We start from the raw sequence: 15172 nt of genomic DNA, 5'->3' as shown, positions 1-15172 counted from the left end.
TGCAGGCTGTCAAGTCTATTGCAAAGAGAATTATAAATGTTTCATTGATAAAAATTAATATCAATATATAGATATGAAGTGTAAGAGGTCGGTTTGTTAATCATGAAAACTTTTAGCAGAATACTTAGAAGAAAATTCATTAAATTTAATGCATATTTATCAATAATGTGTTTCCAAATCTCAATATTTACATGCAAGATAGAGATATCTTACATTTACACACCTAGCAGTATGCTCACCTGACACCTGCTCACTTCAAATAGCAAAAAATGAACTTAGGGAAACAGAAACGGCTGCATTTTTGCCTTATTAAATTTTCCTACATAAATTGGAACGAGGACTTTATTTACAAATGAGCAATCATTTACACATGGTATTAATTAGTACAGACCTGAAATTCCCAAAAACTCACACTCTTATTTTCAATAAAATTACATTTGAATTTCATGAATTGAATTTCCTCTTCTTCCCAAAATCTTTCTTACCGTCACCATCTGAGTCTTCAAAAAGCTCCTTAAACCTTGGATGGTCCTTGTAGAAGTTCTCACTGCAAATGCAATTACGTAGATGAAATTCCGGTATAATTCAAAACAGAGAAATATTTGTACAGTTCTGTCATATGGTTAAGTTCTAGATCCTGTCATCAGCAAAAATCACCTTACTTTCTCTTACTTTCCCTTATTTACCTCAAAGTATAAACGAAAGAACAAATTTGTGCTAAGTTGGGTGGAAAATGGATTATTTCTCAAATAAGCAGAAAAGTCATATATATATATATATATATATATATATATATATATATATATATATATATATATATATATATATATATATATATACATAAAATGTTAGGTATTTCTAGTAAAGAGATCAAACTTTAAATTAAGGCAATCATCAAACGCCTTGTTTGGTATATAAAAACAAAAGTTCTCCTGAAATTTTAGTTTTTTGACTAAGATGTTGCTATTCGGGATTATTTATTATTTTCAAGAAAGCATCTTCCAAATCCATCTCATCCAAAAGTAATGAGGTATTATCTAAATAAAAATTGTGGAATCTCTTTTTTTACTTTATATAATAACTTTTTGGGTTATCACTTATAAAAGTTTCGATCAATGTCCGATCTGGCCAACAAATCGGTTTACTGAGCTTTATACCACCAAGGAATGCAATTTTCTAAGGATATCGGAATTTTTCATTGATTAAGATACTGGTGAAAATATGGATAGAGAACATAGCTGATCTGAGGAGTTAAATAATGAAGCTTTGCATTTTCCACCAAATCTTTTGTATCAAAATATTTTCATGCGTAACTTTATCTTTTTTAGATACATCCAGTGCATATTTCTGGAAACAAAATTTTCATGCTGTGGCATAATACGTGTAAGAATCTACATCATTTCAATTAAAAAAAAGCAAATACCTTTGAAATAAATGTGAAAAACGGAAATATTACTATTTTGACAAACATTTACTTGAAAGGTTTGTGAAATATTCATTTTATTATGTACGCTAGGTCCTAATTTTTAGTTTATAGATTTAATTTATGTATTTTCGATAAGCAGCATTAAAACTTTTATATGAGTTTCATTGAAAATTACATATATTTCAAATTCATGCTTTCGCTTTCATCGATGTCAATTTCTTCAACTGATCTGAACATACATTAAAATAACACAAAATAGGTAGACATGAAAAAACACTCACTAAAAATTTGGGCTTGGCGTACATTAGCCCCCAAATTGGAACATAGGCATAACGGACATGTAGCGTTATAGTTATAAATTACCACTGTTGCGGATTTTACGAATAACATCTTTGAAAGGTTTGTGTTGACTAAAAAAAGGATTAAATTAATTTTTCGGGAAACTGTAACACAATAGTATTAAGTTTGCATGGAAATATCATCTCACCATTCCTCATTGTAAGTGTATAAAATATTAGACCTTGATCGAATAGGGTAGGAATTTTTGGCATTTCACCAGAGTTATTAATAACCATATTTCACTTGTTTAATTTTATTACCTTTTTATTCGTACATATAAAAATTTCATATAATACTTTAACTAAATACAGCAAACATAATGGTGGTAATTCTATAGATCAAAACGTTGAGTTTCGCACCGTAAACTCATCCAAAGCTAATCATTAGACTTTTAGAATGGTCTTGTTTATGAGAGAGTGAATAATTGATGAACCCTTAGCCATTGGGAATGCGATAATCGAAACATGTTAATATTACTTCTGTCCGATGCGTTTCTTAATCTGTATTTTGATTGTGAAGGCTTCTTGAAGGTTGGCGGTGAATACCCACACTAAAGGTATCGTACAATATGTCGTTGAACAAATGAACACACAGTTACACTCCACATTCGCATCCTTCGAACTCGGTCCCGCCACCTGTGAGTGGGCGAACGAACCAATGTTTTGTTTGTTTAGGTTTCCACAGCCTCTGTGTCATCAACCCAGTCTCCGAATTTCCTATCGTCCATTTCCTAACAGTTCTTATTGCTGTTGTCGACGTGCTCCGTTGACACTCATTGTTGGCGAACTGGGTTGTCCTCTCCCTCTATCTCTCGCTTCTTTCCTTTCATTTTTCGCTTCGCAGCTGTTGTAGGTTTTCTTTTTGGAAATGGTGTCTCTGTCGACTCTTTGGGTCTTCCTCTTTATTCCCTCTTCTTCTTACCCTTTGCCTTCAGCGCCTCCACCTCCTCGTTCCCCTTGTACCAGTCCTCGCTGAAAAGGGACAAAATCCTGTTACTTACTAGTCTTGGGAAACTGGGAACACACATTTGATTATATTCATAGGTGTAGGTATAACCACATATAAAATCTTCTTTTAAAAATGGTTCCGAGCCGATATTAAAACGATTTTGGTATGGAGCGTGTTTTAAGTTAAAATATTTTTTCATTGAATTCAATAAAAACAGGATTATATGTAAACTGCAGATGAAGGAGCCCCCCAAAATAATTTTTAAAATTCTAGATTCCAATATATATATGGTATATATATATATATATATATATATATATATATATATATATATATATATATATATATATATATATATATATATATATATGTATAGTATATATATAAATATATATGCATATATATAGTATATGTGTGGTATATATATAAATATGTATGCATATATATATATATATATATATTTGTGTGTGTATGTGTATATATACGATATATGCATGCATGCGAGTATGAAGTAATGCTTGAAGCCCTTACGAGCATCTAACATTACTACATTGTCACTACGTCATTGAGCCAATTAAGTAAAACCAACAGTGAAAAGTTTTCCTTTCATTATTTTTAATGCTATACACTCCATTTACGCCTCTGTGTAATCAGAACTAAATGAAAATAAAAGAATAAATTTGTTTATAAAAAAACAAAATTTCTAGCGGACATCTCCATATTGAAAGGGGAAATTTCACTTTTTTCATATCAATATTCCTTGAATTTAAGTGACTGAAATGTGGACAACAAGTATTCCTGATGCAATGATCAACTTTTGCACTCATATAGAGTTGATATTAATTTTCGGTATGTTGGGAATGATAGGTACGAAAAGTAACTAACTACCTGACCGGCCAAGCAGTTTGGTAATTGGTTGAAGCTGAGGCACTAGCGCATAGTGGATTACGAACCTTCAATTTACTGATTAATTCGCTGAAAATATTTTCAGTTTTACGAATTTACATAATGAACTCTACCAGGAGCAATTCAAAAGAGTTTTTACTAGTTTATTTTTTCATGTCGTCTTCCAAGATGAATTTAAATCACCTGATGGAGGTGTATCCATGGAGTCCAAAGATTAATGTAGGAGAAGAAAAATTCTTACTTCTGATATGTGCCCAGGTTTCCCAAAAATCTTTTATTTGGATATGACTGTTGCTCCAAACCAATACCTATATTTCGCCAATCACAAATTTTTATCATTTATAAAAATATTTAAATTTAGAGAAACCATATTAATGAACAAATTTAAAACTACCAAATGATACCAAACTGGAAATTTATAGTTTCTTTGGCAGATTTATGTTTTCTTTGCCGTATTTTTTACATTTAAAAGGTTCTGTAACATCTGCAGATCTCCTCGTTAAAATATCAAAATGATTTTTATAAGAGATTTAATTGATGAATGCACTATGCCATCCTATGAAAAATGATCAAGAGGTCACCCTTGTCACGGCGGTGAAAAAATGTTCTTAGCTCTTTAGCGCCGCTTTTTCATAACATTTTCATTTGTAGAAGAACGTAGAGTGCAGGATTATAATAGCTTTTCTGTTGCACTTGGAATCCATATTATTGGTTGAATAGATACCAAATATCATTTTCCAGGAATACTGTGTATTTTTCTCTCCATGACGGAAGCACAATATCCTCTTCAATCCTCTGAGATTCATCTCCCCAGTCACTTATTAATGATCAACAAAGAGCAGGGTTCAAGGATTTCCACATAATCACTTTTCTTTGTCGTCCATTCTCTCAGTGATTTTCTACGCTTTCTGGAAGTAATTCTCTATGCTAGCAATAAATGTGACTTCAGTCTCTTTTCTTGATGATTCAAGGTCTTGTGAAGGGCAAATGTTAAGATGCGTCAAACTCAGTTGCAATTCAACCTTCACTCATTATGTAACGGTATTCAAGTTTGAGGTGAGGGGGGATGAAAACATCATGAAAATTTCCAAGACACAACTCAATTACTTGAGTGACGTCTCAGATTAACCTTCCGTGGAAGAAAACCATTTTTTTAAAATTAAAATGAGTAACGATTACAACATGAATTATAACATCAATGAATCATTACATAATAATATGATAGTTCCATGATATTTGGCTAATATAAATGAGCAATCAGAATTATAATCCGAAAAATTTGTTCCAAAATAATGTCGAGAACTTATGCAGTCATAATTGTTCTGTTTGAGCGACTAAATCAATGTGGTTCCCTAGGAAAATGTTTTTAGCTTACGTAGTAATGGTTATACATAATTGAATTGAAAACCACTTTAATCATTTGGTTCAGTCTACAAGGTGGTCCTATTATTACTGCGTTGTCAATATGTTCTTCATCCAAAAGCAACTATAACTAAAACACTAATTTTTATTTTAACTGAAATATTATAATTGTATGATATGAAATGAACCCCTCCACAAAAAATTCAAACACGTGTAACCTGTGAAAATTGTTAATAGTGTCTCCGGTGAGTGAAAATGGGACACGCGTTGACTGATACAATTAAAATCTATCATTATAAGCATTTTACGTGCTCATGATTGAAAGGTGATAAAATACTAAAATACTATGCTCCCAATTAAAAGAAAAATCACATTCATACAGAAAGAGTAGTGTAACACTTTGTATCATTTTGAGTAACATACAATGCGTGAAATCGCCCTTTTTAAAGTACCTTACGATACATATGAGGAAGCATCAAGGTATAAAAAAACATCAGAATAATGCAATTCTGAAATATAAAGAGCCAACCAAATATTATTTTCACATCAACGTCTTTTGCTGTAATCGATCCAAACTATTCCATGCATCATTGCAGAAAATACGACTACCGTAATCAGCAAATATTCAAATGAAAAGTGAAAACTAAAAGCTTGATCCATATTTCAACTGTTAACTTAAAATGGGATGAAATATACCAAAAAAATAAATGCTGGTGCATGGTGGAGAAGGAGACAGAAATATTGTTAGAAATCCAAAGGAGGCAGTGGGAAATGTGGGGTACTTTGAATGGCACCCTAAATCTCCCACGAATTGGAATGTTAAAGACCATTGTTGAGGGAGGAATGTTAGGCACGCAAGAGAGGGAAATTTACTCCGTGTATTCTTGCAAAAAGAAATCAATTAATGTAGAAAATATGTATGAAGAACTGAAGTAGGGTGTCACGTATTGTCCTGATAGGTGGGGCTAGGAAATGTGTCCTCGTTTACTACCTGAAACCTAGCTTCAGCTTTTATAAGTTACCTTAGTGACAGTAATTGGATTCTCTCATCAGAGTGCAGTGTGTTAGTATTCCTATGGAGTGAGTATCCATCATGTATATATTCCATCACGTGTGTATTCCAATGGATTGAGTTGTGAAGATTGACCGAAAGCAACAGTTATGTCAAGTGGGCAGTGAAAATATAAATTGGGGCAATTATGGAAGCATATTACCAGCCATGGCCCAGATTCCGTTTGTGCCGCCCCGACCGAAGGTAAATCACCCTCTCTCCCCCCAACGCCTCCCCATTTAGTTCCCCTCCCTTTCCAAAAGTCGAACTGAGCCATTTTAAACCTCGCAATGCGTTAAACTTACCATCCGGGAACGTCCTCCGGTTCTTCACACCTCTGGGTCTCCTCGGAGTAGACCTCTCCCAGGTTGCACCCTTGCTCTCTGGGCGTGACCCCGTTGAGGCACACGTAGAACTTCTGGCAGTCCTTGGGGTGGGCGTATTTGGGGTGTGCCACGACCTGTCCGTGGTCGTTCGCTTGGGCCTCTTTGGGGCAGGTGAAACCGTCCTTGAGGGCCTCTGCAAGAGGAGGGGAATGGGTGACACGAGTTAGGAAAAGGTTTATGCGAAAATACCACACGCACACACATCACACCCGAGTGAAGTTTGATTCACGTGCTTGCTAAGGTGAAAGTTAAAAGTGGTCCTCGGGTCATTCAAAAATACACCCGAGTGAACGAACGAAAATACTCGCGCTTTCAACGCCTCGCGGAATAATTTCGCTCGGAAAGTGAAAATGAAGATAAACATATCTCGGTGTGAAAGACTATTTGTGAGAAATTCGTGCATGATATTTGTTTTGTTTTGGAACTAATATGATTGACGTGAGAAGCAAAGATGAGGGCAAAGCACACAATGATTTCATTTTAGATTATTGACCTATTGAAAGGACAGTTAATTTCTTTCATTAGCATTAGCAACTTCATTGGGACGTTTAGCAGTCTCCTTGCTTAAATTCCAGTTAGGTTATTTGTATCTATATCCACATTAAACATGTTTTCCTAGTGATAAAAAAAACGAAGTTTATGCATGGAGACGTTATTCGTGCGGTGGATCATGTTATCTGTTAAATTTATTCAAGCTCGAGCCGTGATGAAACTTTTCCCATGCCCTCATTTTTTTTCTCAGCCTTCTATTAAGCTGAAGTTGTGGATATTATGTGCGAGTTCTGATAACTCGATGTTATTACCCACGTACTTCGTAGAAACGTTAAGTTTTGACACGCAGCAAACTTTCATCATGTCCATTGGCAAGATATTGTTACGTGTGTTCTCGATTGCTGCTGGTGTATTCTAAAACAGGAACAGCCAACGTGACAGAACGAATTTAAGTAAAGAATACTTTACTAAAGACCCTTTTTGACTGTATGCATAGAACAATTATTAGAGTAAATGAGCAATTTTTACTTCTTTAAATTCCAATCAAAAAACATCTGAACTGACTGACTTCAATAAAAACGCACGTATTACCTCATATTGTCTCAAAAATAAATTAAAATTTGACAAGACGATTTAATGATGTGAATGATTGAAAAATAATTTGACTATTTTAATTGATATATAACGCTGTAGTTATTTAAATGTGTTTCCCATTTAAAAAAAGTGTCCATATTTAGCTATTGTACAATACATCCCTGTGGAAATACTGTAATGAATGGTGAAAGCTAAATATGTTCTGCACATTTATTATATGAGTATAGTTATAATTAAAAAAATGATGCTTCAAAATGATTTAAAAAAACATTTATATTGAATGTAAAAATAAAGTAATGTAATAGTGTACCTCCGTAAAAATATTAAATTTTATACAACATATTTCATTTTCTCAGATCGTCCATTCCGTGTCAAGATGACGCACAGATGACAAAATGATGTCATTGGCTTATTTGCGAAGTATACATATAAGTACCTCTTATGGAAAAATAATAATATTTTTACTCCTGGATGCGTTCTTAGTTTTTAAAATATCTTGAACCACTGAATTAATATTTTTAATGTTTTCATCCTGTTAATTTTTTGGGACTTCTTCCTGGTGAATATTTGATTTGGAAAAGTCTTCAATCATAGTTAACATAATCGTCAAATAATTTTTCAAATCCCTCCAAATACCATATCAGGATATCACCATAATTTGAGCTTTAACTCGTTATTAAAAGAATTATTCGTGCACGAACCAACTGTCAAATGAGATCATCTCTTACTACAGTGGGTATAGAAGATTTTCAAAAATTAAAAGTAAAATATTTTTACCACAATTTATATCCACTTATTTATTTATTTTTGTTTGCATATTTTTTCTCGTTTACCGATTCTATATTACGTTCAGTCTTCCATTTCAAAATATTTTCTACGGAAGTAATATTCATTACCATTTGATATTTAAATGGTAAAATTTTACACGCACATGCTTAAAATTAAGCTTTTTACATACACTCGGTTAAAAGTGTCAAAGTTCAATATATGGCTTATCAGCTATTCATATGATACAAATATTTGCAATTTCATTTATTCAAAAGGGCAAGTAAAATATTTGTATGATAACTGTCTGATACAGGTTACCTTCCTCTTGGTTGACTTGAATAAGATTAGCAGCTAATGTTAATTTATCATCCCCTTATTTCTCATTAATAATATTCCAGTATCAGAACTTCCTAGACGCATTATATTTCAATCGAGTTTCCTCCACGATGTTTATGAGCTTTAATTCAAAAAATTATTTTACACCCATGGCGTCAAAAATAAATATAATTTTTTTAAAAACCTCCCTTGTGACGACTTTGGCAGTTGAAAGGTCAAAATTATAATATGGTTGCGTGAAAAAAAATGATTTCGTATTTATATGCTCAAATAATGATTTCAAAACTTCTGCATTAAAAAAATTTGCATGAAACACGTGAGAAATGTATTTTACGCACTGAAATTCGACTTTTCTTACTCCAGAATAGCTGTATAATTTTCGAATTTGAATTTAAAGCCAATACGTACTGAATGAATTTATAGTGAATGAGAATATTGAGTAAATGAATGAGTAATGGGTATTAAAATGTGATGTTTGGGAGAACGGGATATCCATCTTAGGAATGGAGGAGTTTCAAACTTCTGAAGCCAAACTGAAGATGACTGCACAAATTTTTTCTTCCAAGAAAGCAAAATCATCAACTTGGCTTCAGGGTGGTAGGAGCGGGGTGCGGGAGATGGGGTCGTCCCCTGGGAGCACTCACCCTTTTTGGAGCCGCAGCCTGTCCGTCCTGCGGCCGCCGGCCACACGCACGTCCCGGAGTACTCGTCGAAGTGCAGGCCGGTGGGGCACTTGCTCTCCACAGCCTCGCCGTTGATGCAGTTGTAGAAAATGTGGCAAACCGACTCGTCTGGGTGAGCGAAGAATCCGTTCTTCCTCGGGCACACGTCCGTTCCCTTAGGCTCCTCTGAAAACGCACGACACGCAATGGGGTTTGAGAACGTTCGTTCAAACTAGGGACCTCTAATAGCGACACTGACAATTACAGAAGATTGGGTCACATATTTCATTTTACAAGCTGCAGAATATTAAAATGCCTCCAATGGTACTGCTCATCATGTTCTAAAACTGATAGAGCGTTACCTACCTTGTATTCATCTTTTGAGCCCTGAATTCTTAGTTAATCGAAGCCTATCGAATTAGCAGTCATCTTTTAGCTTAAGAGACTTTAAGGAGTCTATTGTTTCAATCTTCTTAGAAGGAGATCCCTCAGAAAATTCCAGTTCTGGAATCCAATGGAAAATGTTAACGTAACCGTAGACAACATATATGCAGATCCGAACGCCATTGTATAATACATTTAAAATTTTTAATTATTAAATATTCAACGTTTAAAAATTTCACTTTCCACTTATTCATTTAGACACATTTTATTCACCTTAGAATTGATTTCAAAAGGGAAAATGATATTGTGGAATTCCAGTTCTCCATTTTAGTTTCATCTTTAACTTCTGATCAGCCAGTCTGCAGCGTTGTAATCAAGAAGAGTTATCCTTCAGCGTGTGAAGCTCGCTAGTTTAATTTGAATGAATTTTTTATTTTTTCTTTGCGATTGTGGTTTTCCAGAAATATCTGCTGTTTAGACAGTTCAGTTTACTACAGAGTATTACAGTAGGCCACAGAGTATAGTTTACTGTGGAATATAAGAGGCATCATATATCATTAAGGAATCTGTCTGTCGGCGATTAATCTAACTACTCTGCCAAATTATCAAAAATGCTCTGCTACTCCATAAAAAATTTCTAAAGTCAACTAATAAGTTCATTTAAACCGTTGGATAATCTGATCAAAATATTCCTAACGAAAGTTAATCAGATTACAGAAGATATCAAATGCGTGTGGGTTCATCACAGTTGTTATTTATTTAGTTCAATTATTGGGTTTAGTTATATTAATTAAGTCATGTTGTGACGGTTTCTTTAATGACAGGGAAGTTAAAAAAAATATCTACCATACGTTAACTATTCTTTTAAGAATATATTGCTTCCAATGATTAAAACAAAATAATCCATAACAAGTAGTAACCATGTGTCAATGGATATTCTACAATTTTCCTATATTGCTACGGAGAGTTTATTCTAAAAGTATTGATTTAAACTGCTCATTATGTAAGAATTACTATCTTGACAAGGAAACGATAATATTTTGGACAAAAATAGGGTTTATCATTCAATATTTTAGCTATCTGTTTAACAATAATTTAACATCGTGCAATGCTTCTTAAAATATTCTATCGTTAATACCTGTGTCACTGTTATCAATTAACTTGCATCAACTGAGTTTTTTCCTGGATTTAAGGTGAAGTAGTCCAACAAAGTTGATGGTATTTTATCTGTTGAGGTTTCAATGACTTGTCTAAATGTTTAATAGTAAGAGAAATTTCCTCATAGTTCACTAAAGCGTGCCCAGTATGCACAACAAACATTAATTACTATTTCTCAATAGAAGATCCAGTTCCTCTAAAGACAATGCTACTATATGAAACGGGATGAGAATACCAATGAGGCAAGTAGTACTGACACCACGCCCAGTCAATGCCCCACGTTTTCTCTTTTTTGCTTCGTGTAGGGACAGTCAGTGAAATACGTCTGAAGACTCTTACTGACACGAGTATAACTATTCGAATTCGACAGCCGGAAGTTGAATTCCTATCTTAAGTAACATATCCTTGATCGCTTTCTGACTATCACCATGAAATTTGGAACATTAATTCAATAAGGTTTTCATTAATTATTAGGAATAAATTAAGTAGTAGTATATACAAACTGATATTTACCTATAATTTAAGTTACATTTAGCCTCCAATGTTTCTCGTTCAACCATTTTATGGTATTATATCTTTATCTTCACATGCCTCAAAGTTAGAAAGTCATATTTACAATTCAATTAACTAGTACCAAAGAAAAAACATCAAATTTATGGCATATTCAAAAAATATTTAAATGACCCAATGATTGGAGGGTGTAACCTGCTTACAGATTTAATTCATAATAATTTACGTATTCATGTTAGTCATTAATATATTTTAAATGCAATGTTGGTCAAAAAATAGAACTTTAAGACACTCCCATATTTATCATAGTAGTATCAGTTACAACGTCTCTTGCCACAATTGAAATTTGCATTAAGAATATATTTGGCAATAGTGCTGTATTACTCACGAACATTAAGTCAGCACATGACACTGAAGACACTTAATGTAAAACTGAGCTTAGTTGAAAACTGCAACGTTAGAATTTCTTCCCAATTGATTAGTATGTGATTTCCTTTTTCTAACTTTTAGAGGTTATTAAAATATCAAATTAGGAAAGAATGTTTGGGTAATTGATTAGGACCAACATATTTTTATACATTTTTGCAAATGCATCTTTTTACGGAAATACTTTTTCATCCTATTACTGAGGTAATTACTACCTCTAATAATACCAATCATCAAATAAGGGTGTTGACATCATTCTCTTGAGGTAAGAAATAATGGTTCTAATTATAAGATATCATTCGAAAATACGATTCCATGTAAGAACTACTTAGGGTGCTCGTGTGAAGACGCTCAATATGTCACTGAGTCGAACCTAATGAAACGTGATGCAAATCAATACATTTTTCCAGTGATGCCGTCAATTATATCCCATTTATCTCTTTAATAATTCACACGCCTCACGGGGGCGATACCGTTACGATGTCGGCCGTTATGCAACGGTAATCGATCTCTAGCAGTGGGTAGTGTCACCCAGAGTGCTCACGTAATTCGATGCGGTCACCGCAGTCCACGTTGAATGGCTGGTCACACTTGTTGATCTTGCGGATCAGGGGATCGAAGACGAGGCCGTCTGGACAGAGCTTCTCCGTCGCCACGGATTCATCGCACTCGTAATACTTGTCGCACTGCTTCGGGTCCGGGAAAGATCCATACTTCTCCGGGCACCGGAACTCCGCGCCCAGCGTCACTGCGACGACTGCTGCTGAAAGGATTGAAATCGGAAGTTGCTCAGGGAAGGATTCATTTCACAGTGGGAATTTGGTCGAGAATGTGACTCTTTTCAGTTAATATTTTTGGATACAATGAAATTTTTTTCAATCTATGACTATGGACGTGAGTGAATTGAATCGAAGAAGTTCTAAGTATGGCAGGGGATAGGAGGATATTGTCGGGGGATGTTAAAACGGGAAAAGAAAAGTGGATACAGGATGGAGATAGGATGTTGAAAACTGTGATAGAGGGGATAATGTCAAGAGAGCCGGGTAGAAGTAGGAAAACACCAGTGAGTTATACCGAAATGCAGGGAGACAAGACGTATTCAGATTTGAAGAATGGCCCCTTGTATTGCAGGTTTTAGAGTATTTATTTAGTGCAATGTTAGATGAGGTGTAGAACTATAGCGGTACTTAAATTGTGAATCCACTTCAAAACCTAAATTCACTAGTATTACTGTTAATGATAAAATATAATTCATGAATTACCATTGAACTTTAATGAAGGTTTTTCATGCTAAAATGTATTGATTTATAATACAAATATTTTGATGTTATACAATAGTAATTAGAGCTACTTTCTTTAAAATTTGACCGTTGAAACGTCTCTATAAATCCGTTGTACATATAAATTATAGGGGACTGACATAAATGAAAGAACTAGAAGTAGGTGGTGGAGAAAATCAGTACAAGGAAATCGTACACGTAAATGTTATTGGCTTATCTTTTAGCATTTGGAGCACAACTTTCAAACTGTTCTAAAGAAAAATGCTCGGGATCTTGGGTCTTATGATTTTTGGTGTCTTAATGATCTGTGGTCAAACTTTTGTGACAATAGTTGATATGAGTGAGAAATATTTTCCTTCATACCTTCATCATCGATTGTCTTTCCAGATAATATTCATATGTGGATCATTATTATCCCTATGTTATATATTAAAAGAGCGCTCGATTTTTTCCATTTTAAGAAAAATGCTGCAAAACGAATTAGCCGAAGATGAGAGTACAAGTTGATCCTCTTGCTACGATTATTAGTACGTTTCTTGCCGGTAAAAAGGGGTCTTTAGATGATTTCTAAAAACCATCACAAAAAGTAACGTGTCCTTCTAAGGGACAAAATACTTTTGTCTAAGGCAATAAATCTTTACATCGCACAAAGTCATTCTTCAATGCTACTAAGACAACAACTCAAAATGATAATCAATCAACTCTGATAGACGACATGAAAACGTAGGCGAAAAATCAAGTTAAGGCAAAATTGTCACTCACCCTCCTTCCCATAAATCCCAACTTACAGAATAATTGTGCTCCTAACAAGCAACTGTTTCTCTATTCGCTATAGGGCTACTTCGTAGTTTTTTCCAATATCAATCTACGAATGGATGGCTTCTTCGACTTCTTAAATGCACCAATTTATATTTTATGGAATACCAAGATTTCATATTATGAGCTCCTGAGAATGGTGGAAAAGCTTTCGATGAATATGCATGGTATTCATCAATTATTTTCTCAAAGCACAATCTAATACAGTGAAGTCTTACTTCCGCCTTAACGCGATTAAATAGCCAAGAAATGTCACTATTGAAATTTTCATAACTATTTACATACGAGAATCAATTAGTAACCTCCTATGTGAATTAGATAAGAAAAAAATAATTGAAGAGAGGTATTAATTTTTCTTAATTTAAGTACTAAGATTGCTATACTAACGCCCTCCATTCTTCTTCATTCTGTGTCAATTCCCTCTCACCTTCTATCTGAAAGCTCCTCTCTACAACGCCCTTCTTCATTTGTGCTATGTACGAGCTCGTATTTGTCTCTTCTTCTTCTTTGCTAGATCATCCTTTCAATATTCCTTTCTGTTATGTTTCTAATTTATCCATTGTTCCTACAGATATGTAAAATCAATCTAGTCCTTCCTAGCCATAAAGTTCTCTCCATATTGTGTCCTTACTCTCCTGTTTTTCTTTATACTCCCTCATTCCTCACTTGGAACCTGTGATAATAATGTGACAAGTTAATATAGAGGAACGGTGTTCTGTAAGTTACGGTGTCACCCATATGGTTCCCCTGCGCCGGTGCGTGGTGAGGAGGATTGGGGGAAAGGGACGTAAAGGATCGCGAGGGGGTGTGGGGTTTCTAATGGCTGGAATTCACGAGTCCCGTCTACCTGGTTCCCTCCTCTCCCTACTCTCCCCTTTCCCCCGCATCCCTCCTCACTTTTCGCAACTATTCGCCGGTTCCCCTTCTCTTGTTTCGACGGCCGAGAGAGCTAAACGAGTTCGTTGGCTCGCCCCTTTTCCCCTTCGGGCGGGAGGGCGGTCTGCAGGGTACCCTCGGCTCACCCGAGGACGTCGACGTGAGAGCTCGCGGATCGAGTTGCTATTCCCCCCAACCCTCCCTCGATCTCCTCCTCTCTCCGTCCACCCAACATCGGGCCAGGGAAGGGGGGGTCTTATCCGCCTGCTCGTTGCGAAATACTCATTACGCGGGTGAAGGCACTCTCTATTGCATCTGGGACCATAGGGAACACGGGAGCGTTCACCCCTTCTCTCTCTCTCTCTCTCTCATTCGACACCCACCCGTCTACATTCGCCTTCCAGACTCAGACTCTCAACAAAAAAAGATTTCCCGGTAGATAATTTGACTCA

The 15172-nt window shown here is 35.1% G+C and overlaps 1 protein-coding gene across 3 annotated transcripts in view; it reads right to left on the bottom strand.

Moving 5' to 3' along the window:
* Positions 1 to 330: 330 nt before the first annotated feature.
* The window catches only part of obst-A (obstructor-A), a 29147-nt gene continuing 14305 nt past the window's right edge, over positions 331 to 15172 (bottom strand). Inside the window, exons 2-5 of one of the 3 annotated variants that reach the window (XM_071586285.1) lie at positions 12293 to 12511; positions 9253 to 9456; positions 6338 to 6551; positions 331 to 547 (exon numbers count right to left, since the gene is read on the bottom strand). In XM_071586285.1, coding sequence (XP_071442386.1) covers positions 445 to 547; positions 6338 to 6551; positions 9253 to 9456; positions 12293 to 12511 — 740 coding nt within the window. In that variant the 3' untranslated portion in view covers positions 331 to 444. Of the gene's footprint in view, positions 548 to 1995; positions 2737 to 6337; positions 6552 to 9252; positions 9457 to 12292; positions 12512 to 15172 lie in introns of those variants that run through there. The other 2 variants (XM_071586286.1, XM_071586287.1) reach the window with 2 other exon arrangements.

Source organism: Hetaerina americana, unplaced genomic scaffold (genome assembly GCF_022747635.1).
Source record: "Hetaerina americana unplaced genomic scaffold, ioHetAmer1.1.p SCAF_1, whole genome shotgun sequence".
Classification (NCBI taxonomy): Eukaryota; Metazoa; Arthropoda; class Insecta; order Odonata; family Calopterygidae; genus Hetaerina; species Hetaerina americana.
The sequence above is the reverse complement of the archived record's forward strand: the minus strand, read 5'-3'. Positions and strand labels throughout refer to the sequence as shown.